This window comes from Oncorhynchus keta, chromosome 2 (genome assembly GCF_023373465.1).
Source record: "Oncorhynchus keta strain PuntledgeMale-10-30-2019 chromosome 2, Oket_V2, whole genome shotgun sequence".
Classification (NCBI taxonomy): Eukaryota; Metazoa; Chordata; class Actinopteri; order Salmoniformes; family Salmonidae; genus Oncorhynchus; species Oncorhynchus keta.
The window spans coordinates 75,179,811-75,206,950 of record NC_068422.1 but is presented as its reverse complement, the minus strand read 5'-3'; the positions used below and the strand labels follow the sequence as shown (position 1 = coordinate 75,206,950).

General features: G+C 41.8%; 1 protein-coding gene across 2 annotated transcripts in view; it reads left to right on the top strand.

Moving 5' to 3' along the window:
• mettl15 (methyltransferase like 15) overlaps positions 1 to 25,242 on the top strand; it is a 60,143-nt gene extending 34,901 nt beyond the window's left edge. For both annotated transcript variants that reach the window (XM_052483735.1, XM_035739468.2), the window contains exons 3-6: positions 4,482 to 4,618; positions 10,866 to 11,057; positions 16,169 to 16,347; positions 21,077 to 25,242. In XM_052483735.1, coding sequence (XP_052339695.1) covers positions 4,482 to 4,618; positions 10,866 to 11,057; positions 16,169 to 16,347; positions 21,077 to 21,510 — 942 coding nt within the window. In that variant the 3' untranslated portion in view covers positions 21,511 to 25,242. The remainder of the gene's footprint in view (positions 1 to 4,481; positions 4,619 to 10,865; positions 11,058 to 16,168; positions 16,348 to 21,076) is intronic.
• Positions 25,243 to 27,140: the final 1,898 nt, after the last annotated feature.

Sequence of the window (27,140 nt, the reverse complement as noted above, 5' to 3'; positions counted from 1 at the left end):
CAATCTCTCCAAATGAATGTGGTGATCGATGGTATCAAAAGCAGCACTAAGGTCTAGGAGCACGAGGACAGATGCATAGCCTCGGTCTGACGCCATTATGATGGGGTCTAAAACCAGACTGAAACGTTTTGTATACATTGTTTGTCTTCAGGAAGGCAGTGAGTTGCTGCGCAACAGCTTTTTCTAAAAATGTTGAGAGGAATGGGAGACTTGATACAGGCCAATAGTTTTTTATATTTTCTGGGTCAAGGTTTGGCTTTTTCAAGAGAGGCTTTATTACTGCCACTTTTAGTGAGTTTGGTACACACCCGGTGGCTAGAGAGCCGTTTATTATGTTCAACATAGGAGGGCCAAGCACAGTAAGCAGCTCCTCTCAATAGTTTAGTTGGAATAGGGTCCAGTATGCAGCTTGAAGGTTTAGAGGCCATGATTATTTCCATTAATGTGTCGAGATAAAATACTAAAAAACGTGATTGTCTCCCTTGATCCTAGGTCCTGGTAGAGTTGTGCAGACTCAGGACAACTGAGCTTTAGAGGAATACGCAGATTTAAAGAGGTGTCCGAAACGTATATTTATATTATATTTTTCTCAAAGAATTTCATGATTTTATCACTGCTTAAGTGAAAACCATCCTCTCGTGGGGAATGCTGCTTTTTAGTTAGCTTTGCGACAGTATCAATTTTTTGGAGGGGATTGTTATTTTCCTTAATTAAGTTGGAAAAATAGGATGATCGAGCAGCAGTGAGGGCTCTTCGATACTGCACGGTACGTCTTTCCAAGCTAGTCGGAAGACTTCCAGTTTGGTGTAGCGCCATTTCTGTTCAAATTTTCTGGAAGCTTGCTTTAGTGCTCGGGTAATTTTCTGTATACCAGGGATCTAGTTTCTTATGACAAATGTTTTTTGTTTTTAGGGTTGCGACTGCATCTAGGGTATTGCACAAGGTTAAATTGAGTTCCTCAGTTAGGTGGTTAACTGAGTTTTGTACTCTGACGTCCTTGGGTAGGTGGAGGGAGTCTGGAAGGGCATCTAGGATTCTTTGGGTTGTCCGAGAATTTACAGCACAACTTTTGATGATCCTTGGTTGGGGGTCTGAGCAGATTATTTGTTGCGATTGCAAACGTAATGAAATGGTGGTCCGATAGTCCAGGAGGGATAACATTAAGATCCACAACATTTATTCCACAGGACAAAACTAGGTCCAGAGTATGACTGTGGCAGTGAGTAGGTCCGGAGACATGTTGGACAAAACCCACTGAGTCGATGATGGCTCTGAAAGCCTTTTGGAGTGGGTCCATGTGAATATTAAAGTCACCAAAAATTTGAATATTATCTACCATGACTTCAAGGTCCTATAGGAATTCAGGGAACTCAGTGAGATATGCTGTATATGGCCCATGAGGCCTGTAAACAGTAGCTATAAAAAGTGATTGAGTAGGCTGCATAGATTTAATGAATGTAAGCTCAAAAGATGAAAACTTTTTTTGTAAATTGAAATGTGCTATTGTAAATGTTAGCAACACCTCTGCGGGATGCGCGGGGGATATGGTCACTAGTGTAGCCAGGAGGGGAGGCCTCATTTAACACAGTGAATTCATCAGGCTTAAGCCATGTTTCAGTCAGGCCAATCACATCCAGATTATGATCAGTGATTAGTTCATTGACTATAACTGCATTGGAAGTGAGGGATCTAACATTAAGGAGCCCTATTTTGAGATGTATCACAATCTCTTTCAATAATGGCAGGAATGGAGGAGGTCTTTATTCCAGTGAGATTGCTAAGGCGAACAACGCCATGTTTAGTTTTGCCCAACCCAGGTCGAGGCACCAACACGGTCTCAATGGGGATAGCTGAGCTCACTACACTGACTGTGCTAGTGGCAGACTCCACTAAGCTGGCAGGCTGGCTAACAGCCTGCCAGCTGCCTGGCCTGCCTGGCCGACCTGGCTGCCTGGCCTGCACCCTATCTCATTGTGGAGCTAGGGGAGTTAGAGCCCTGTCTCTATTCGTAGATAAGATGAGAGCACCCCTCCTGCTAGGATGAAGTCCGTCACTCCTCAACAGGCCAAGATTCAATCTTGCAACCTTACAGCGCTAACCACCTGCCTCTCATTGCACTCCACGTGGAGCCTGCCTGTTACGCGAATGCAGTACAAGCCAAGTTAAGTTGCTATCTAGCATTAAACTTATCTTTATAAAAAACAATCAATGAATCATAATCACTAGTTAACTACACATGGTTGATGGTATTACTAGTTTATCTAGTGTGTCCTGCGTTGCATATAATTGATGCAACGCAGGGGGATGATTTAACAAAAGCGCATTTGCGAAAAAAGCACAATCGTTGCACGGCTGTACCTAACCATAAACACCAATGCTTTTCTTAAAATCAATACACAGAAGTATATATTTTTAAACCTGCATATTTAGCTAAAATAAATCCAGGATAGCAGGCAATATTAACCAGGTGAAATTGTGTCACTTCTCTTGCGTTCATTGCACACAGAGTCAGGGTATATGCAACAGTTTGGGCCGGCTAGCTCGTTGCTAACTAATTTGCCAGAATTTTACATAATTATGACATAACATTGAAGGTTTGTGCAAAGTAACAGGAATATTTAGACTTATGGATGCCATCCGTTAGATAAAATGCGGAACGGTTCCGTATTTCACTGAAATAATAAACGTTTTGTTTTCGAGATGATAGTTTCCGGATTCGACCATATTAATGACCAAAGGCTCGTATTTCTATGTGTTATTATGTTATAATTAAGTCTATGATTTGATAGAGCAGTCTGACTGAGCGATGGTAGGCACCAGCAGGCTCGTAAGCATACATTCAAATGGCACTTCCGTGCGTTTTGCCAGCAGCTCGTCACTGTGCTTCAAGCATTGAGCTGTTTATTACTTTAAGCCTATCAACTGGCTGGTGTAACCGATTTGAAATGGCTAGCTAGTTAGCGGGGTGCGCGCTAATAGCGTTTCAAATGTCACTCGCTCTGAGACTTGGAGTGGTTGTTCCCCTTGCTCTGCATGGGCTGCGGATTTTGTGGAGCGATGGGTAACGATGCTTCGAGGGTGGCTGTTGTCGAGCCCAGGTAGGGGCGAGGAGAGGGATGGAAGCTATACTGTTACACTGGAAATACTAAAGTGCCTATAAGAACATCAAATAGTCAAAGGTATATGAAATACAAATGGTATAGAGTGAAATAGTCCTATAAATACTATATTAACTACAACCTAAATCCTCTTACCTGGGAATATTGAAGTCTCATGTTAAAAAGAACCACCAACTTTCATATGTTCTCATGTTCTGAGCAAGGAGCTTAAACGTTAGCTTTTTTACATGGCACATATTGCACTATTACTTTATTCTCCAACACTTTGTTTTTGCATTATTTAAACCAAATTGAACATGTTTCATTATTTATTTGAGGCTAAATGGATTTTTATTGATGTATTATATTAAGTTAAAATAAGTGTTCATTCAGTATTGCTGTAATTATCATTATTACAAATTTAATTTAAAAAATTGTCCGATTAATCGGTATCGGCTTTTTTGGTCCTCCAATAATCGCTATTGGCGTTGAAAAATCATAATCGTCCGACCTCTACTCTCTACACTCGACAGTTTTAGCTTTAGCCAGCACCATCTTCAGATTAGCCTTAACGTCGGTAGCCCTGCCCCCTGGTAAACAGTCTATGATCGCTGGATGATTCATTTGAAGTCTGATACTGTGGGTAATGGAGTCGCCAATGACTAGGGTTTTCAATTTGTCAGAGCTAATGGTGAGAGGCTTCGGCGTCTCAGACCCCGTAACGGGAGGAGTAGAGACCCGAGAAGGCTCGTGATAAAGTATGTGCAGGGGCTGAGTTTATAACTCCAGAAAGAGATTGGCAGTCAAACTAATTGTACATTTTTCACAAGGTGCTATTGGGGGTAAGTCTTTATTTTTCAGTGGCATTTTTATTTATCAGGACACATATTGTGTGATGTGTGGGTGTAGCTTAGATCGTCCAGGGAATTTGGGGCTGGGGTGTAGCTTGGACGGCAGGCTGAGTTGACAAAGATCTTTCAAGAGGGGCAAGGATGACCAAACAATTGACTTTTTGATGCGATTGGAGAACTGTCTATCTAGATAGCTGTTGTGTGTTTTGTGACAACTAAAAGAGACTCAAACAGTACGGTTGGTTAAAAGGTTCTTCAAATGTTCACAACTATGTTTAAGTGCATGATAGCAATTAATACAATGGCAATAATATATAATATAATTGCAATTATATTATTGGACATTTCATGATTATTTAGTCTTTCATAGTGTAATAGTGCATTAGGAATTGAGGTATGCTAACTAATCATTCTCTGAGCAATCACCTTAGAAATGAGGACCATGTATAGGCTAATTGATAGAGTGTTGTCATTGTAAGGCCTCTGAAAGCACTGTCCTTGACATCAGACTACCTATTGTCTGTGTCCATAGGTTGTTCTGGACATGACTTTTGGAGGTGGAGGTCACACCAAAGCCATCCTGAGGGCATCTCCTGAGGTGACAGTCGTGGCCCTAGACCGAGACCCCACAGCATTCAGCTTAGCTCAACAGCTGGCCAAGGAACACAGGTGATTGCCTTTTTTATAATAATTACAGTGGTATGTATAATATTGCTATACATTGTACTTAAGTCACATATTTCACAGATTTGCAAGTCAAAATACATTTGTTTGCAAATGTAATCTGCATGTAGAAATGTCAATGAACATGAAGGGATCCTTTGGGATTTTGGCAACGAGGCCATTTCTTCTTCCCCAGAGTCAGATGAACTTATGGGTACCATTTTTATGTCTCTGCGTGCAGTATGAAGGAAGTTGCTAACTAGTTACAAATTGTGCTAACGTTAGACACAAATAAATAAAAATGGTATACACGACTTCATCTGACTGGGAAAGTAGATAAAGGGTCTCATTGCCAAAATCCCAAAGGATCCCTTTAACACATCTTAATATGCAGTAACATAAAAGTCATTGTAAATTGTGTAGGCTACCTACAATGCAATTAATTTCACTGTACCTGCTTACATTATGATTAATATATACATGCTTTAGAGGCAGTTATTTGAAGTGAGACTACAAAACAGAATAGACACTCTAATGAAGTCTGATTCACAATATCTCTACTGCCGAATGTGATTGGTATGTGCTTGCATTGTTAATGCTGTTATGTGGGTTATTTTCCCTCAAAGTTATACAGTCAACAATTTATGGATCATAGTTTTGATTGAAGGTTAGCTAGATCATGATACAGCCTTTTGCATCCCAGCTCCCAACCCTCTCCACCTCCCTGCCAACCTTCAAACCCTGAAAGAAAGCAAATCATTGAGTAACTGCTGCTAAAGCCCCTCGTTTCACAAACCATCCACATCCATTGTGTCAGGGAGACTTAAACCCAGTCCCCCCACGCTTAGCTGGTGGGCCTGGTGTCTCATTTGTCAGAACAGAGGCCCACGGCCCCAGTGTGAGGGAGATGCTGCCTCCCACTGAGGTTCCGTCAGCGGTGAGTGGGAGGTAAAGAGAGAGGAGAGCCCAGCAAACTTCGAAGAGAGAGGAGGGAGACACCGGGCCACTGTGTTTAATAATGAGGGAGAGAGTGTGTGCGAGAGCAAGCGAGAGTGCATGAGGGAGGATGAAAATGAGATGTTCCTAAGACCATGGCGTGGGTAGGAATCCTTTTACGTAGATTCCGGGGAAACCTCTCTCGGGGGGGAATGTCTGCTACACCAACGTGACTATGAGAGGGGGATGTGACGGAAGAGAGAAAATCAGAGTACGCCATTCTGTCAGCAGCAATATACCCCAGCTATAAACCCTTCCACTCACGATTTGAGAGAAGCCAGAGAAATCTAGCAATTAGCTAATATTATTGGAAGCCTGTATAAAAGACCCTTGCAGCCCACGTAATGCCTCCACACAACAGGGCTGGAGAGCATTCTCTTCTCTCTCTCGTATTTCTATCCTCACTGATTTCACTTCTCTTTTGCCTTGCAAAAAGTACAGCCTTGATGCAAACTATTGAAGAGCGATGTGAATCTGCACTTATGTAATTGCTTAGATTAGTGCCCAGAGGAAGAGTTCGATTTTCTAGCGTAGTAGACGCCCTGACAACTTTCACATTGGTTGCAGTGGTCTGAGGGGTATCCTACGAAGGAAGCTGGATCTACTCAGGGTTTTCTAAAGCTAACCAGCTTCAATTAGCTTCAGATTCCAACTCAGGCTTCATCTGTATTACTATGGTATGAAGCCTGCCGCAAACTCTATCAGGCTTGTAACTGTGCGTACATGTCACACATGGCTAGTTGAATGCTGAACTCTTCATTGAGACAATGCTGAAACATCAAGCAATGGGCAAATCAGTTGCACATTTTCATTTGTGCCAAAATCAAAATGAAAGAAGGCCTGAGACGATACCAGTATCGCAATATTTTTTTCCTTGCCAAAAATGGAAACGCGAAGCAGATCAAAGTCTTTGGTCCTTTATAAACCTGCTGTATGTGAAATAGTGTGTGCTTGAGCTTGGAAAATCAATACATGTAACTCTGAATGACATTGTGTTGTTTGTTTCCACAGTTAGGGCGGTTTTCCTAAAGAAGGTAAATCCGCTTTGTGTTTTGTTTCCTTGCCACGACACTGAGTATTGATACTGTTATTGTCCAGGCCCTAATGTTGAGACTTAATTCTCTATTCTGAGTGTGACAATATTGTGGAGATTCTACGCACTAGTCTATTACCAGCGATATCTTTCTTATTGCTGTTACTTACGTACTTTATGTGTGTGGAACTTTTAGGTGGAAAATTGACAAAAGCCACATCTGGGGGGGAAAAGAGAAAGTCAGTTACTAGTGATTGGTGTCTGTGTGTCAGTGATTTGCATGGGGTGATTAGCATTTAGTAAATAACCTGATTTATCATGTTTACTTTAGACACCATTCCACTCTCCTAGGGTTACATCTAGTGAACAGGCCTACCAGGGAGAAGAAAGGGGAAACGACATGAGTTGTGGCACTCTACTGAGAATCTACGTAGCTCTAACTCTCTTTAGTCTTAGGCTTACATCTTAAACACTTCATGCTAAATTTGTTTATTTTCAAGTTTAGTTTAAACTTCTAGAGTTGAGGTTGCTTAAGTTCACATTCCAAACCAAACACAAGCATCTTTCGCCGGTGGTACTTTGTGTGTTCTTTTTTCATGTCCTGTAGATATTTTCATCACTGCTCCCCTGCTGAAAGCAATCAATCAGCATCTTGTCTTAGGCCTTAGTGACGCAGATAGAGGAGCTGAGCAGGTCAGCACTGGGGAATATTTCAGACTTGATTTGTGGAGAAGCAGCGCGTCACGTTGGACACACACACACACACGCTTAGCACTCAAAGGTGAGGACTCCAGGCACTTTTACCTCAAGATGGGGCGTTGGGATGTGTGTTTTCAAGTGCTGCTGAAAATAGTGCATTTTTGTGTAATGTGTTCAGGTTACAGTCATGAAAATGGAAAACAAGGGACACAATCTTTACACAGTACATCCGTACTGTACATCTGTCATCCGTCAGAGGAAGTGCTTCAAAGATTAAACAAACCAACAAAGGAATTGTATTATTAATGATTTTTTAATTGAACCTTTATTTAACTAGGCAAGTCAGTAAAGAACAAATTCTTATTTACAATGACAGAATATGTGTAGGCAAACCCTTATCTGCTCTACTTCAAACCCAGATAACCAGGTGACAGACACTCATATGAAGAAGACTGCAGCAGCTCAAAGCTCTGTTCCTTTATTAAGGTCCTGCTATAGGGCACCAATACTACCACCAATACTTGGCCTACAGTACACAGACAGGGGAAGGGATTTCTTTATAACATTTGTGGACAACTGGGGACATTTTCTGGGGCAAGTAGCAAAAATAGATGCAAGCTGAGCACTTGTGGAGAACCTTGACAGAAATTGGAACAGGGTGTTGATTAAGAAAGACAGAAGTTTTGCCGTTTAATGGCCAATCTTCACACGTCCTGAAGACCCTAATGAACTTAAATGGAAGCAGTTCCCAAAACACCTTTTAATGTGATATGTGACATGGAAGTTGTAGTGACTACAGACAGTCAGAGCCTCAGTGTTAACATCTCATCTGACGAATGGCGCTCTTTGCAGGACAGTAACCCCAGTCACCTCCCTGGGGCATTGGGGCCTACCTTGTCCAGAGGGAAGAGTGCCATAGTTTGACACATGCACGTGAAGGAGAGTGGTTGTAACAATAAACAGTTAATCATTTAATTTTTTTAACAAGGTTGCCCTGCCTGGAGCCCTGTTACCTCACTCAGCAGGGCAGGGCATTGTCCAGCATTACTTAAGGTCATTCAATCCACCATATGCCCCAATGTGGCCTTCTCTTCAATCATTTAACATGTTGTAGGTGGGCCAGGGGAGATGGCATTTAAAACAACAACAACCTTTTATTCAGTTCTAAGTTAAGAATGATGTCAATGTTGTGGGTTGCACAATTACATATAGATCAGTTCTCTAAAGCAATTATAAGCCTATACTTGGACCACACACACACACACACACACACACACACACACACACACACACACACACACACACACACACACACACACACACACTTCTGAAACTGGGCATGTTTAATAATATAACACCTTACATAAGGCATTTATATATCCAACCATGTGTCTAAGCCACATAAAGAAGTTAATCAATAAAAAACATTATAACTGTTTTGCATATTCTTAAATCCTCCTGTGACTCACAGAAACAGAGCATCGGAGCCTCCTCAGTGTGTTGGGGAGTTCAACCGGCATAGCTGAGGGTGTGTAGAAAAAAAGAACCAGGATCTTAAATATAGTAACTGAAAATGGTTACTAATGATAAGGAAATTGCCCACTTGGTCAGTGTCTCATCTCTTGCAATTATCAATTAATAAAGCCCATAGATTAAAATCCCTTACTAAGAAAGCTCTATCATAATTTTTGTAGTTCAACACGTTTTTAGCCATAACTACTACAAGAACAGTTTGTTAGGGTCTTTGTCTCTTCATTACTTAATCCACCTCCTCTCCTTGCCTGCCTGCCTTATTGCTGAAGACAATGTAAGATTTGTGGAGGAGGCTAGAAGAGTTGACACGACACCATCTGTACCAAATCAAGTTTATGATTAAACCTTACGATGCATTTGAACAAGTCAACTACCTGGATGAAATTAAATGTATCTCCACACACTGTGTTGTTTACTATGGTAACCAAGTTTAATTGAATTAGGGGGATTACAAAGGTTTGTACATTTTAGATTTTATGTCCATGAAACAATGTATGGATAATATGATATCCCTTCATTTTTCCTACACTTTATTACATTTTATACTCAATGTAACTTTTTAGGGGACTTCAGTCTCTGAAGGGAGTGAAATGCATCAAGAGTCCTGATTGATAAAAATGGTCTTAAACCATTGAGCTGCAGAAACCATAAATTCTCAGCATATTGACATAAGGTCTTACTGTATACTGTGTTGGTACACAGTAGGCATGGTTGCTCTGTCTGGGGGCACTGCTCTGTTGAGATGGGACCGGGAGGGGGTGGACGGGTCTGTGAAGCACGTGGGTGTGGAGAATGCCTTGCTATAGATTTTACAGCATATTAATGACTGCAGCGAAGAATGGAAAACTTCTAGAGCATGATAAGGAAAAGCCCTGGCCTGACAGCGCGGGCGAGATGCTGCACTCAACCTTTGGTCTCTCAAGCGTCAGTGGGTGTATAAACACAAGGACCCCAAGGGCTGCTTGGTAACGCCCCTTGCTAAGCCGTTAGTGGGAGAGACCTTATCGAGATGGCCACTGCTATTATATCTTTATTGCCGCAATGGGGGTCTTTTCTTTTATTTCTACAAGACTATTGAGAGGAGATTAGTGGATGTTAGATGCGGAGGGATTGCAATTGTCTGCGGTGCTGAGATGTGGAAGACGTTATATGTCAGGTTGGTGTGGTGTCGTAAGACCTCACCTCTGTCTCTCCCTTTCTGTCTGCCAGTGTTGGGTGACCCCTCAGGCTGATTTATGGCTGCCCCTCTAGCTCACACCAGCCATCATCTCTGCTGACTATCTGAAAAGGTCACATGAAAAATGCATGACCGTGATTGGAAGATCCCACTACCTGTGTGTGTGGCAGGAGTCTGTGTCTTGTACAGGGCTGTCTGTGTGTTGAGGCAGGAGGCTGTGTCTTGTACAGGGCTGTGTGTGTTGAGGCAGGAGGCTGTGTCTTGTACAGGGCTGTCTGTTGAGGCAGGAGGCTGTGTCTTGTACAGGGCTGTCTGTGTTGAGGCAGGAGGCTGTGTCTTGTACAGGGCTGTGTGTGTGTGGCAGGAGTCTGTGTCTTGTACAGGGTTGTCTGTGTGTTGAGGCAGGAGGTTGTGTCTTGTACAGGACTGTCTGTGTGTTGAGGCAGGAGGCTGTATCTTGTACAGGGCTGTGTGTGTGTTGAGGCAGGAGGCTGTGTCTTGTACAGGGCTGTGTGTTGTACAGGAAGGATTTGCATGGGGATGGGGTCCAGAGGAAACAGGTGTTGAACAGCAAGGAAAGGGTGACTTTTTCTGTCCACCCCTTTTGCTTTAAAGGTTTTTATAGTGCTTTTTATTTGTCTCATTAGCATTCATAACAAACAGGAAGAGTCAACAGGAGTTTTTGTACAAATTCTTGTACAGTATTTCTGACCTGTGTTGAATGTGTTTACATAATCTGTACCCATTTCTCCATGTCTCTTTCCTGACATTTAATTATCTGATGAAAGGTCCCCCCCCCTCCCTCCCTCCCCCAGTGGCCGGGTGCACCCGTTACTGGGGCGTTTCAGTGAGCTGGGAGCCCTGCTGTCTGGACTGAGGTTGCAGTCAGGTAGTGTGGATGCTGTTCTTCTGGATGCTGGCTGCTCCTCCATGCAGATGGACTGTCCCAAGAGAGGATTCTCCCTCAGTAAGGATGGCCCTCTGGACATGAGGATGGATGCAGACAGGTGGGACCACGCATAATCACCCCTACACTGCTGATGCGCTCTTAAAGTGGCAGTGCACGGTGAAGGCTCAGTGCACGATTTCGCCACAAGTTGCACAAAGCATTATTGTCATTTGATGTCCATCACTATGTATTATAGGGTAGTATCAGTGAATAGTAATGATATAGGCCTGTGTGTCTGGAGGATACATTGAACTACCTCCAGCCCAGGTTACTCTAACATAGTATGTGTTCCTCAACACACATACGGCATCTCCTTCCTACATCATGCTGGGAAATTTTATTTCCCTGCTTCTGTCACTGGCATGAGAGGAAAGTCATTTGGGTCAACAATTTATTCCCATAGGTATGTGTGTGTGTGTATATATTTATATATTATTTATATATATTTATATTTATATATATATTTATATATATATATATATATTTATATATATATTTATATATATTTATATTTATATATATATATATATTTATATATTTATATTTATATTTATATATATTTATATATATTTATATTTATATATATTTATATATATTTATATTTATATATATTTATATATATTTATATTTATATATATTTATATATATATTTATATATTTATATATTTATATATTTATATATTTATATATATATATTTATATTTATATATATATTTATATTTATATATATATTTATATATATATTTATATATATATTTATATATATTTATATATCTATATATATTTATATATCTATATATATTTATATATTTATATATTTATATATTTATATATATATATATATATATATTTATATATATATATATATATTATGTTTATTTGTATATACAGTGGGGCAAAAAAGTATTTAGTCAGCCACCAATTGTGCAAGTTCTCCCACTTAAAAAGATGAGAGAGGCCTGTAATTTTCATCATAGGTACACTTCAACTATGACAGACAAAATGAGAGAAAAAAATCCAGAAAATCACATTGTAGGATTTTTATTGAATTTATTTGCAAATGATGGTGGAAAATAAGTATTTGGTCACCTACAAACAAGCAAGATTTCTGGCTCTCACAGACATCTTCTTTAAGAGGCTCCTCTGTTCTCCACTCGTTACCTGTATTAATGGCACCTGTTTGAACTTGTTATCAGTATAAAAGACACCTGTCCACAACCTCAAACAGTCACACTCCAAATTCCACTATGGCCAGGACCAAAGAGCTGTCAAAGGACACCAGAAACAAAATTGTAGACCTGCACCGCTTGGTTTGAAGAAATCAACTGTGGGAGCAATTATTAGGGAGCAATTATTAGGGAATGGAAGGCATACAAGACCACTGATAATCTCCCTCGATCTGGGGCTCCACGCAAGATCTCACCCCGTGGGGTCAAAATGATCACAAGAACGGTAGGCAAAAATCCCAGAACCACACAGGGGGACCTAGTGAATGACCTGCAGAGAGCTGCGACCAAAGTAACAAAGCACACTACGCCGCCAGGGACTCAAATCCTGCAGTGCCAGACGTGTCCCCCTGCTTAAGCCAGTACATGTCCAGGCCGTCTGCAGTTTGCTAGAGAGCATTTGGATGATCCAGAAGAAGATTGGAAGAATGTCATATGGTCAGATGAAACCAAAATAGAACTTTTTGGTAAAAACTCAACTCGTCGTGTTTGGAGGACAAAGAATACTGAGTTGCATCCAAAGAACACCATACCTACTGTGAAGCATGGGGGCGGAAACATCATTCTTTGGGGCCGTTTTTCTGCAAAGGGACCAGGACGACTGATCTGTGTAAAGGATAGAGTGAATGGGGCCATGTATTGTGAGATTTTGAGTGAAAACCTCCTTCCATCAGCAAGGGCATTGAAGATGAAACGTGGCTGGGTCTTTCAGCATGACAATGATCCCAAACACACCGCCCGGGCAAAGAAGGAGTGGCTTCGTAAGAAGCTTTTCAAGGTCCTGGAGTGGCCTAGCCAGTCTCCAGATCTCAACCCCATAGAAAATCTTTGGAGGGAGTTGAAAGTCCGTGTTGCCCAGCAACAGCCCCAAAACATCACTGCTCTTGAGGAGATCTGCATGGAGGAATGGGCCAAAATACCAGCAACAGTGTGTGAAAACCTTGTGAAGACTTACAGAACATTTTTAACCTCTGTCATTGCCAACAAAGGGTATATAACAAAGTATTGAGAAACATTTGTTATTGTCCAAATACTTATTTTCCACCATAAGTTGCAAATACATTCATTAAAAATCCTACAATGTGATTTTCTGGATTCTCATTTTGTCTGTTATAGTTGAAGTGTACCTATGATGAAAATTACAGGCCTCACTCATCTTTTTAAGTGGGAGAACTTGCACAATTGGTGGCTGACTAAATACTTTTTTGCCCCACTGTGTGTGTGTGTGTGTATATATATATATATGCACATTGGAATTTGTAGTCTATCAATCTATCCTTGCCTCCGAGGACAGTGATTTGACATGAGCTTTTCAAATTGACAGGTATTATGTTTCTGCGGAGAGGAACAGCAATTGTTATTGTATAATCGGTAGGATTCCGCCGCATCAGCCAACCCTTACAGCAGCAAAATGATCGATACAGCTCACAGTAGCAAAGCAGAGTGGTTCATGAACTAGTATATCATGTTAGTGTTTGATGAATGAATGAGTCACTCTTGCTGTTGTAGATGAACAATATATTAGGGCTTGCATCTGTTCTTTATCTTTACCACCCATTTACACTGTAAAAACCCATCTCGGTCAATTATGTGGTTTATTTTTACCCCATTTGAGGAACCTCAAAGGTAATGTATTTTAAACACTATTTGAAGCTACATATTTTTGTCTCTTATGATAGTATAAACAGACAGGGAGCAAAACATCCTTTGTTTTTAGGTTATGATAAGGTATGACAATTGTACTAAGTTCAATAAAGCATTTTATTGTCATTAATATTCCTTTAAAAAAATATTTATTATATTACCCTTGTTCTGTTACCCGAGTTGAAATGACCAATGAACCTCTTTCAATAATTGTTCATATGGCAGATCTCAAGTTTATACAGTTGAAGTCGGAAGTTTACATACACTTAGGTTGGAGTCATTAAAACTATAGTTTTGGCAAGTTGGTTAGGACATCTACTTTGTACATGACACAAGTAATTTTTCCAACAATTGTTTACAGACAGATTATTTCACTTAATTCACTGTATCACAATTCTAGTGGGTCAGAAGTTTACATAAACTCAGTTGACTGTGCCTTCAAACAGCTTGGAAAATTCTAGAAAATGATTTTATGGCTTTAGAAACTTCTGATTGGCTAATTGACAACATTTGAATCAATTGGATGTGTACCTGTGGATGTATTTCAAGGCCTACCTTCAAACGCAGTGCCTCTTTGCTTGACATCATGGGAAAATTTAATGAAATCAGCCAAGACTTGGAGACCTCCACAAGTCTGGTTCATCCTTGGGAGCAATTTCCAAACGCCTGAAGGTACCACGTTCATCTGTACAAACAATAGTACGCAAGTATAAACACCATGGGACCACGCAGCCGTCATACCTCTCAGGAAGGAGACGCGTTCTGTCTCCTAGAGATGAACATACTTTGGTGCCAAAAGTGCAAATCAATCCCAGAACAACAGCGAAAGACCTTGTGAAGATGCTGGAGGAAACGGGTACAAAAGTATCTATATCCACAGTAAAACCAGTCCTATATCGACATAACCTGAAAGGCCACTCAGCAAGGAAGAAGCCACTGCTCCAAAACTGCCATTAAAAAGCCAGACTACAGTTTGCAACTGCACATGGGGACAAAGATTGTACTTTTTGGAGAAATGTCCTCTGGTCGGATGAAACCGAAATAGAACCGTTTGGCCATAATGACCATCGTTATGTTTGGAGGAAAAGGGGGGATGCTTGCAAGCCGAAGAACACCATTCCAACTGAAGCACGGGGGTGGCAGCATCATGTTGTGGGGGTGCTTTGCAGCAGGTGGGACTGGTGCACTTCCCAAAATTGATGGCATCATGAGAGCGGAGAATTATGTGGATACATTGAAGCAACATCTCAAGACATCAGTCAGGAAGTTCAAGCTTGGTTGCAAATGGGTCTTCCAAATGGACAATGACCCCAAGCATACTTCCAAAGTTCTGGCAAAATGGCTTAAGGACAACAAAGTCAAGGTATTGGAGTGGCCATCACAAAGCCCTGACTTCAGTCATATAGAAAATCTGTGTGCAGAACTGAGAAAGCTTGTGCGAGCAAGGAGACCTATAAACCTGACTCGGGTACAACAGCTTTGTCAGGTGGAATGGGCCAAAATTCACCCAACTTATTGTGGGAAGCTTTTGGAAGGCTACATGAAATGTTTGACCCAAGTTAAACAATTTAAAGGCAATGCTACCAAATACTAATTGAGTGTATGTAAACTTCTGACCCACTGGAAATGTGATGACAGAAATAAAAGCTGAAATATATGTTTCTCTCTACTATTATTCTGACATTTCACATTCTTAAAATAAAGTGGTGATCCTAACTGACATAAGACGGGAAATTTTTACTAAGATTAAATGTCAGGAATTGTGAAAAACTGAGTTTAAATGTATTTGGCGAAGGTCTATGTAAACTTCCGACTGTAGAAAGTAGTCTACACTGTCTATTTCAAGATCTACTGTACAGGTGATGTTTGTGTGCCTGCTCCTTTTCTATGCATTCCAATCTGTTGAGGCGTATGTGGAATTTTAATATGCAGAGGTCAGCGTTGATTTTTCCTCTGACATAACCTTTTGCATGTTTTCCAGCACAAACTAAAACAACACATGATATGTATGATCATTGGCACGTTATTAATCTAAAGCTTTAAATGTCTTTCCCTCCAAACACTTTGGTGTATTTTTATCCACATTAAGTATGTTTCTCTAACGAGATGTACCGAGAACCTGTCGATGAGTAAATGGAGACAAATGAACTGGCAAATATAGACATATGGCTCTGCCACTGGCTACATCTCCTTTGTTAGCCACAGAGGTTTTCAGCTGTGTCTGAGATATGTCGGACTTCGCCGCTGTCAGCAAGGACGTGACGTCAAGCAGCCTAATTGGGCTCTTCTTTGTGCGTAGGTACCCCGACATGCCCTGCGCCGCTGACGTTGTGAACGCCTTAGATCAACAGGCGCTTGCGTCCATCCTCACTGCCTATGGGGAGGAGAGGCATGCCAGGAAAATAGCCTCTGCCATGGTGGAGGCACGCAGTGTCTACCCCATCACCCGGACACAGCAGCTGGCCAGCGTGGTGGCAGGTACCCTCATTAATTCCCTACATCGTCTTAGAGGCTCAGTGCAGAAACGGTAGGGAAATATTAAGCCCCCGTCTCCCTGTGGGACCTATTTGTCTAGGGGAAAATCACGATGGCTCTAATCTCAAGCATCATCCTCTCCTGTCTGGATTTTGGATGCCTCTCGCACCCCTTTCCTGATGAGATTACTAGTAATAAGGCGGTGAGATGCGTAGGGTGCGGCTGCCGCTCTGACAAGAGAGAGTGACTACCTCTCTTTTTCACACGAGCCCCCATTCTCCCTTCCCTTACTCCCATCTTCCTCCTCCCATTTGTTGCTTTTGATTTCGTTTCCCACCCTGTCTTATTTTATGCCCATCCCCGCAGCCCGTCTCGTTCACACACATGCACACACACTCATGCACACATTGAGGATGTATCATCATTTTTTAATGCATTTAAAAATATATATTTTTTGCTTCCCTCTGAGAGCTAGAAAGAGAGGTCTTCTCAATGGCTGTTACGGAGCTAGGCGCTACGTGCGTCACACAGGGAGAACAGGTGTGAGGGAGGACAGCTGTTTGATCTCTTGAAGAGCAGAGCGAGTCACCAGCAATCTTTATTCCAATCAATCCAAGAGGTCCTGACTCGTGCGGGTCCCAGGGGTCAGCTAGGCTGCTGGTGACACCGTTGCCTAGGGAAGAATGCCATGTGGGCGGAGGGGAGGGGAGGTTGTATTTGTGTAAGGGGGCACACTTTGTAGCGCAATGGTTGGGGGTGTTCAGGACCGAAATGATAGTGTGCTATAGATTTATTGGACGGGTCTTTCTTTTTCTCTCTCCATCTCTCTACCTTTTTGCAGGCACACTTAGATCAGAAGGCAGATCTCTTAAGCCTCATAGACTACAGTGACAGGAAGCCTTCCAGACTGTTTGTCCATGTTGGGGTGAAGAGCTTGTTTTGAGCCAGGGCTCAACAATGTGTTTGCTACCTGTAGCCCTGCAGCTCTTCTGTAAGGAGTAGTAGCCCTGCAGCTCTTCTGTAAGGAGTAGTAGCCCTGCAGCTCTTCTATAAGGAGTAGTAGCCCTGCAGCTCTTTTATAAGGAGTAGTAGCCCTGCAGCTCTTCTATAAGGAGTAGTAGCCCTGCAGCTATTCTATAAGGAGTAGTAGCCCTGCAGCTCTTCTATAAGGAGTAGTAGCCCTGCAGCCCTTCTATAAGGAGTAGTAGCCCTGCAGCCCTTCTATAAGGAGTAGTAGCCCTGCAGCCCTTCTATAAGGAGTAGTAGCCCTGCAGCCCTTCTATAAGGAGTAGTAGCCCTGCAGCTCTTCTATAAGGAGTAGTAGCCCTGCAGCCCTTCTATAAGGAGTAGTAGCCCTGCAGCTCTTCTATAAGGAGTAGTAGCCCTGCAGCCCTTCTATAAGGAGTAGTAGCCCTGCAGCCCTTATATAAGGAGTAGTAGCCCTGCAGCCCTTCTATAAGGAGTAGTAGCCCTGCAGCCCTTCTATAAGGAGTAGTAGCCCTGCAGCCCTTCTATAAGGAGTAGTAGCCCTGCAGCTCTTCTATAAGGAGTAGTAGACCTGCCTTCTACATTTCCTTTCCATTCACCTGTATTATGAAAATGTAGTGACGTACTAATTCAAATAGTTCCTGCCTCAATAGAGCCATTCAGAGTTAATTGTACTGAACGTAATTCCGAAATTTGAATTTGATTCATCTGTTTATTAACCTCTTTAGCAGAGCTAGCTAAAGGACATGGATCTGATTTCATGAGGAGAAAAACACAACAGATATAGACAAACCAGTCAAATAAATATGACTTAACCAACCCATAGGTTATAAAAATTGATATGAATACAACTAAATATTTTCGGGGTATGATGAACAAAATCTACAATCCACTAACAAATCAAATATTAGACTATTATAATTAATTGTGTGTGTTTAGCTTACATACATTTGCATAACACAATCATGCAGTTTTGCTTCAGTTATGGCTCCAATATATTAATTCTAAGCCGATTGTCGCCCAACCCCTTCCCTGCCAGAGTCAACAGTAATGCCTAATGAGTCCTCCCTACCCCCTATCCCTTGCACCCCAGCATCTATTTTGTTACAAATTAAGCAGTGGTGGTTGGAATGTTGAAGGTGTTGAGACACCATAATGACAGGTACCTTGAGAGCCTTTTGCTCCCCCCACTCACTCCCTCCCTCCCTCCATACATCCCCTTGTCTCTCTCTTCCTTCTTTTGTGTAAACCCACACAGCTGTGGCTGACTGAGGCCCATAAAATGTTTTCATATATTTTTTTAAAGAACTCCTAACATATTATTATGGAGAGCAATCCATTTAGCCCATATAGCAGGGGTCAGCAATACATTATTTTGTCAAATCAGACCGTAATATCCAGGAATTCAGCTAAAAATGTGTTTAATTCTCAACAACAACAAAAAGTTTTATATATATATATATATATATATATATATGTCATGGCTCAATGTAATCAAGGTATGAAATGATTGTATTTGAAAATAACAATCTCTTTTTAGGTTAAGGTGTGGTCAATTTGCAGTGTAAAATTATTCTAATTATGTTCCGGCTCCCTGACCATCCGTTCCGACAAAAATAGGCCCGCGGATGAATCTAGTTGTCTACCCCTGCCATAAAGGCTCTGTTATTCACTGGGTCAGAGTGGTGCATCCAACCACTAATGCATCTCAAATGGACTCACGGTGTTGAGAGTTAACGCAGCAGAGTGAACAGGCACATCCTTGATATGGTGATGGACACAGCTAGTGAGGATAACGAAACTGGTTGTAGGAGTGTGTGGCCTTTCAACTCAACATTCACTCACGTGACGGATGCGGTTAGTAATGGTTGTTTGCCTCTCAATAAATGCATTGTGTCAGTGTGAAGTTTGCCCAGCTAAATGGACACCCTAGTTTTCTTCCATTACAAATGAACCGCCCTTAGAATTGCAACGCTGTGTTGATTTCTAAATCACACTTTTCCAGGGTTAAACAACCTCAAAAGAATAACATTCTAATGTGAATTCTAAGTCAATTTGAGAGAATGTTTTCTATCCTCGTCATGGTGTCTGCAACTTGGTGACATTTGGCGGTGGTGTTTCACTAACCACAGACTGTGAATGAGGCGGTGGTTTCAGCTCACAGAAACGAATCATCACCACGGCACAAGCCCAAGCTCCATGGAGAGTTCACGAGCAGTCCGTTGCACTCATGCCTCAAGCCCTGACAATATTAATGATGTAATACATCCTCAAGTGCCTCACTGCTTTATAGAACACAGGATTTATGAACTAATAATCAAGCATCAGTCTGAAATACTCTTGTACATAAACAGGCAGCGTATGGCTGCCTAGGAATGGTTCTTCCAGGACTCCAAATGAAGCCATGTACTTTGGATCCCTTATCTTTAGTGGTGTGTTGTTCCACAGTGCAGTACTGTCCTTATTGAGAAGTAATTGCTGTAATATTATTGTGAAGTGAATGCCTTTCCCTGACCCTCTTTATAGAAACAAATGAGATGGAAAATAACATACAGTTCAGCGATACCCTTTCATTTCATAGCAAGACAGAGTCCATCACGTCAGCCTTCGGACCAGACAATCACCAGGGGTAACATCACCTGGAGAAGAAATGTATTTATATATTATTATATTATTATTATTATTATTAAGAAATGTATTTAAACAAGAGCATTCTTATGTTTCTTAGACTAAATTATTTGTTAATAATTAAGCTTTTTTGTAATTCTTCCAGATTTTATGTCAGGGTTGTAGCAAATAACATTAGACAAACATATTTTTAGATGATTATTTATCCATTAGCGATGAAGACAAAGTGATTGGTCTTATAAAATGGGAATAACCACCACATTCCAGAGGGGTTTCAGAACTCCACTGCCTCCAACAGGTCTGGAGGATTTGGTGTCTGTTTGGCAATGCTATTTGTTCAGCCTGTTCAGTTGATCAATGAGATTGTTTGGATAAAGCTAGATTTGTGTTAGCTTTCCCAGTCTGCCTGTTTGTGGCATCTTTGCTTTTTTCCCTCATGCACTCTAGCTGTGGGACCCTTGAAAGATGAATTAGAGAGAGAACAACTTGGTGAGGTTGGGCCACGGCCGCAGCGCAGGTTTTCTATTGATTGCTGGGTGACTCACAGTCAGTGCTGTCTAACGCAGGAGGAGAGAAATGCCACACTGCTCTCTCCCCCTCTCTCTTGCTTTCTCTCTTGCTTTATCTCTTGCTCTCTCTCTTCTCTCCTCTCCTCCCCCCGCGCTCTCTCTCCCGCCCTCCAGGTCTTCTCCTCTCACGTACACACATGGGCTGGGTCCTACGTCAATGCTGGCATTACTCTGTACATGGGACACCAAAGCTCCAGATAGGAAACAGAGCAGCGCTTCAGCAGCCAGGAAGGCACTGCACCTGTTTATTTACAGGTTTTACTTACTGTCATTGTCAATCACATATTAAAGCTGCAGCCTGGACAAGATATGGGAAAATGTGGCTATGATTGGGGCTTATTCAGACTGCGAGTTAGGTTAAAAACTAAGCGTCATTAGAGAGCTGAGAGTCTTTTGGTCTGTTGCTGAGAACCACGTGTCTCCTGGATAGAATGTGAAACATTTCAGGTATGCTGCTCTCAAGACGAATAACATGCTTCCTGCGCTATATAAATGCTTCATGTCAACTGTTTGATTTATTTAAAATAAAAGCATTTCTTTGTCTCTAGGATCTTTTGCTGCCAGCGCTCTCTATGCCCGCAAAGATCGGCTTCAGCGACCCTCACACGTTGCCACCAAGACATTTCAGGCGCTGCGTATGTTTGTCAATGATGAGCTGAATGAACTGCATGCTGGACTCTGCACTGCTCAGACAGTGCTTAAACCTGGCGGCCGCCTCTGTGTGCTGACCTTCCATTCACTAGAGGACCGCTTGGTAAAGCGTTTTCTCCATGGAGAGGATGTAGGTGCCCCACCCCGCCGGAGTGTCCGTCAGAGAGTCCAGCGATGGGAGGAAGAGGAGGAGGAAGAAGAGAAGGGTGGGGAAAAGGACAGTGGTCACTGGGTTGACCTGCAGAGAGGGGTGCTGATGCCACAGGCAGAAGACGTACTGGAGAATCCACGGGGACGCTCAGCCAAACTCAGGGCAGCATTCAAACAATAACCCTCTGGAACATGGCCTCAACCTGCACCAATTAAATCCTCCTTGTTTTTAACTAGACTACAGAACCACCAGGCTGGTCTTCGTCAGACACGACCATACTGATCATATCCAGGCACAGTCTCACTGGTGTCGGTTGGGTGACATACAGAACAAGTGCCTTGTTAATGGTGGAACACTGAGGCTGACTGGTATTTAACTGCCATGCACTAACAGTCAACAATCCATGTAGGCATGTGCTCTTTAGTTCGTAGTATACTGTGTGTTGGCACAGAGTTTTTATTTCATTTAGTTTAAGTGATTTGTGTACCATTTTTGAAGTATAGGAAATACAATTGTGCTGAAGCCTAAGTTGAAGATAACAAAGGTTAAGATAAGGATTCTAATATCCCATAACTATTTGCATAAATGAGAAATAATCAGAAAACAAAGGGGCCAGCTATGCTAGTTAGCAACGGCGCTGATCCCATGAATCTGTTTATTTTTAGAAATATTCTAATCTGGGTATCTTCAACCTAGGCTGAAGCCAGAGACACGGAAGACAAAAAGTCTCTCACTCACTCACTCAATTTGTACTGCATTACTTTATGGCTGAGCTGACAACGTTGCATACAGTAACAGTTCTGTCTTGAATTCTGAGTTTCCTCAGTTCTCCCCATTGGCTGAACCCATAATGTCTTTGCTCTTTTGACTGATTAATTCATCAGAACAATGTTGCCTCCAACCGACTGATGAGTATCCAGATCAACGGATGTAGGCACTAACCTCCCTCACTGATGTCTGTATACTCCAGCAATGAGATAACAACTTCCTAGGTAGTTTTGGCCGAATGTGTACTGCACTGCATGAATCAGTAATGTCTTTAAATACCAAGTGACTCAAGTGTCACAAGTGGTGGTGAATGAGCGGATGACTGTTTCGTTCATGAGCCTTCTCCTCCAACTGTTAACAGATGAGGTGTTTTGATCTGTGCTATTGGACTTTGTCTATTTGTAATTGCTCCATCAAGAGGTTCAACACTTTTCTTCCCCTCTGCCTCGTTCTGTACACTCTAAATATACACTTCTTGTTACCTTGGAAACTAAACAGCACAAGTAACATTTAACTGTGTTTAAATGTGTTTTCTGTTTTAATCTTCTGCGAAACGATGCCGTATGTAGAATTTTGACGCCCCTCTTTGAGGTCAGTCAACGTCACACAGTCGTCATGGTTATTTGAATTCAATTTGAAATAAGAATGGTAATCCTGTTTGATCTGTTCTTTAATGGATGGTCCAAGGGTTCTAAGCCCCTTACTCTGTAGACCCCCATTTCTCCCATCTAATCAGGAATGATTCAGACATGGAATACCTGGTGTTTGGAATCTGAATTCAAAACTAAAAATGTGACTCTCCCTTTTGATGACCACTATAACTGTGACTCATAATCGTGCAACTGGTGACAATTCCAACCATAAATTATTCTATAGATATCCGTCAGCACCTGTACACATCATCTGCCTTTTCTTTCCTGTACACCCTCTCTGCCACCTGACCAAATTAAAGCTTTCTTCAGTTCTCCCAAGTTTGTCTAACTTGAACCAATTTAACAAACTTTGCTTTGTTTCTACCCACTTCTCATAACCTGTCAACTTTTGTATTTTGCTAGTTAGGAATGAACCCTCAACACGTAGCAAATTCCACATTCTTCTTTACACTCAAATCTATCAAGTCTTTTGTATTAACTAAAGCTGTCAAAAATTGTTGCCAGGTTTCTCTGTTTTACACTGCATGCTCTTGTTTATGGATCCTGATTTATTAAGACTTGTAACGTACAGTTGTGGCCAAAAGTTTTGAGAATGACACAAATATTAATTTTCACAAAGTTTGCTGCTTCAGTGTCTTTAGATATTTTTGTCAGATGTTACTATGTAATACTGAAGTATAATTACAAGCCTTTCATGAGTGTCAAAGGCTTTTATTGACAATTACATGAAGTTGATGGAAAGAGTCAATATTTGCAGTGTTGACCCTTCTTTTTCAAGACCTCTGCAATCCGCCCTGGCATACTGTCAATTAACTTCTGGGCCACATCCTGACTGATGGAAGCCCATTCTTGCATAATCAATGCTTGGAGTTTGTCAGAATTTGTGGGTTTTTGTTTGTCCACCCATCGTTTGAGGATTGACCACAAGTTCTCAATGGGATTAAGGTCTGGGGAGTTTCCTGGCCATGGACCCAAAATATCTATGTTTTGTTCCCCGAACCACATAGTTTTCACTTTTGCCTTATGGCAAGGTGCTCCATCATGCTGGAAAAGGCATTGTTCGTCACCAAACTGTTCCTGGATGGTTGGGAGAAGTTGCTCTCAGAGGATGTGTTGGTACCATTCTTTATTCATGGCTATGTTCTTAGGCAAAAGTGAGCCCAGTCCCTTGGCTGAGAAGCAACCCCACACAGAAATGGTCTCAGGATGCTTTACTGTTGGCATGAGATAGGACTGATGGTAGCGCTCACCTTGTCTTCTCCGGACAAGGGGATTCATCAGAGAAAATGACTTTAACCCAGTCCTCAGCAGTCCAATCCCTGTACCTTTTGCAGAATATCAGTCTGTACTTCACACCAGGCCATGCTCCAAAAATATTTGGCTCACTGTGCGTTCAGATGCACTCACACCTGCCTGCTGCCATTCCTGAGCAAGCTCTGTACTGGTGGTGCCCCTATCCCGCAGCTGAATCAACTTTAAGAGACAGTCCTGGCACTTGCTGGACTTTCTTGGGCGCCCTGAAGCCTTCTTCACAACAATTGAACCGCTCTCCTTGAACTTCTTGATGATCTGATAAATGGTTGATTTAGGTGCAATCTTACTGGCAACAATATCCTTGCCTGTGAAGCCCTTTTTGTGCAAAGCAATGACGACGGCACGTGTTTCCTTGCAGGTAACCATGGTTGACAGAGGAAGAACAATGATTCCAAGCACCACCCTCCTTTTCAAGCTTCCAGTCTGTTATTCGAACTCAATCAGTATAACAGAGTAAACTCCAGCCTTGTCCTCGTCAACACTTACACCTGTGTTATTATCAACGAGAGAATCAATGTCAGCTGGTCCTTTTGTGGCAGGGCTGAAATGCAGTGGAAATGTTTGTTTTTGTGGATTCAGTTAATTTGCATGGCAAATAGGGACTTGGCAATTAATTGCAATTCATTTGATCACTCTTCATAACATTCTGGAGTATATGCAAATTGCCATCATACAAACTGAAGCAGCAGACTTTGTGAAAATTAATATTTGTGTCATTCTCAAAACTTTTGGCCACGACTGTACATTGTGAACATCAATTGAGTTAATCTTGAGCATAAAGCAGATATGTCAGTGGTTGTAAATGAGACTGACCTGTGCTTGTATGTTCTCAATTACCATGGAAACAGTGGCGTAAGTGAACAGTCGTTGGGATAACTTGCTCTGTTATTAACAGCCATGAATCAATCCTTGGATTGAATTACTACAAAGTAATAAGTAATACCTACCAGGAAGATGTTAATCAGTTCTCAGAAGCCTGTTTCTGGCTAAGTCTTTTAGTGTGCAGACGAGTTACACACGTCCGTCCCCCATGTACTAACAAAAGGTGTGTATTGGGTCAGTTGTCATAGGAACAAACTCACAAAACCGATTTCTTAACTCACCTCAGTTTTCTGAGAAAGGATTTACAGAGGAAAATTGTAACTGAATGCAAATAAAAAATGAAATCCAGTCCTTTTCTCTGTGTATGCTTCGGTTGTTTACTATAAGTCTCAAATAGGAATCGATTTGACAGCCTTGACCATATTGGAATACGCCTTTCTGTCAGGAGACAAAGGATAAAGCTATGAATGGATCTGCTTTCTTAATTAACGATTTGACACTTTTCCAGGTGTTTCCACAAGTTTGGCTATATTTACAATGGGGAGGGGCAATGAAATAATGTTTAACACTTCCTGTTACCTGCTCTGTGCATTAGCTTTGGGCTGTTCATTCTAGACCAAAATGAATACATTCATCTCCTAACTCCACCCTGACTTTGCGTACTGTTTCTTTGAATGTACCAATTAAAAATGTGAGTCAACAGAATATCTGGGCAAGTAATGAGATACCTGCTTGCATTCATTCTAATTAGCCATAATTAGACACCTTTTGTCCATTATGTGAAATCCTGAGTGGGCTGAGTGGAGATGGTATGGTGGTGGGGGGTAGGCTATTTGTGGAGGTTGGGCGTGCATGCTGGATCCCCGCTGTCGAGTCACCTTGGAAAAGGGAAATTATATTTATGATAAGTCTTGGAACACTATCCATAGCTTTGAAAAAGGAAGTATAGAATGAAGAATATAAAAGAAAGATAATATATGAAATATGCATTTAATGAAAAAAGTGGGTAGAATCATGTTAAGATTCAATTAGTATGGCTGAAAAAATGACATCCTCTTGAAATTGGGAAAACGTCAATGATTGAAGACATGTCCATGACCCAACCAATGGAATCGGAGCTCTACATGCGTGTGTAGGCTGTGTGTGTGCTGTGCATTCTTGCTAAACTGGGAGATGAACAAAGGAGCTGAAGTATTTTTGCCTGTTTCCAAGACTAGCTCACTGTTTCACTCAAACCTGTCTGCACTGCTGTAGTTTGAGCCAAAAGCCTTCTCTAGCCAATCCCTAACCAGAGGGATATTCCAGCCAATGGTTTACTGTTCAATAGTTGCACAGTCTGACTGTTGCTTGCTCCAGCCAATTTTTCACTATCAGAAGCAGAAGAGATCTGTATCTTGGCCAATAGCTCATCACACGAGATGAAACAGACACATGTGCCGGCCAATGGCTCCCCCTCTGAGAGATGGAGAGGAGCAGAAGCAGTGGCTCAGAGTACATTGCTAGTCAGGTAAGGACAGCACAGTCTGCGAACCCCCTCCCTCCACAACTCTCACCCTCCTGCTCTCACTCACTCCCGCCTGTCTCTGCTGCTCCTGCTATAAAAAGATTTCTCAATGAAAAAGGCTTTGAGGTCAAAGCCATTTGAATGATTTTTGTGAATGACGCAGGGGCTGTGGGAGAAGACCGACATTGAAGCGGAGCCGGGGAGCACAGCTACTGTAGTGGGGGCTTCAGCTGCATTTAGCTGACTTTCGATTAAAACTTGGATATGGAAAATAACATATTAAATGAAAATAGTATTTATGAAGTCCTCCCCCTCCTGAGAATGCATAGCTAATGCCTTGAACCCAACCATAAATATCCACCCTCTGACTCAGTCTGTTCTCAAAATAATCTATTTTATTCTCACCTGTAATAGAATGCACCCCTCTGCGTTGTCAGATGACATAGTAACCTGAGGTAGAGTGGTCTCGTCTCAGAAGAGTAGATACCCTGGAGACAGGTCACCGACTCCCCAGTGGACTGTATGAATGGACTGAATTCCACATCACTCTGCTCATATAATAATGATCAACATACTGGACAGGCTGAGAAGTCCCAGAGCTAGGGGAATACCTTGTGTTGAGTCTGTAATGTCATTTACACAGGGCACAGACATTACTGTAGGATTTGGGGCCAGGAGTTTTTCCTCATCAGTAAATTCTCCATGCCTGAGGTTAGATGTGCTCTAGCTTGTAAGCTAGACTTTGGCTT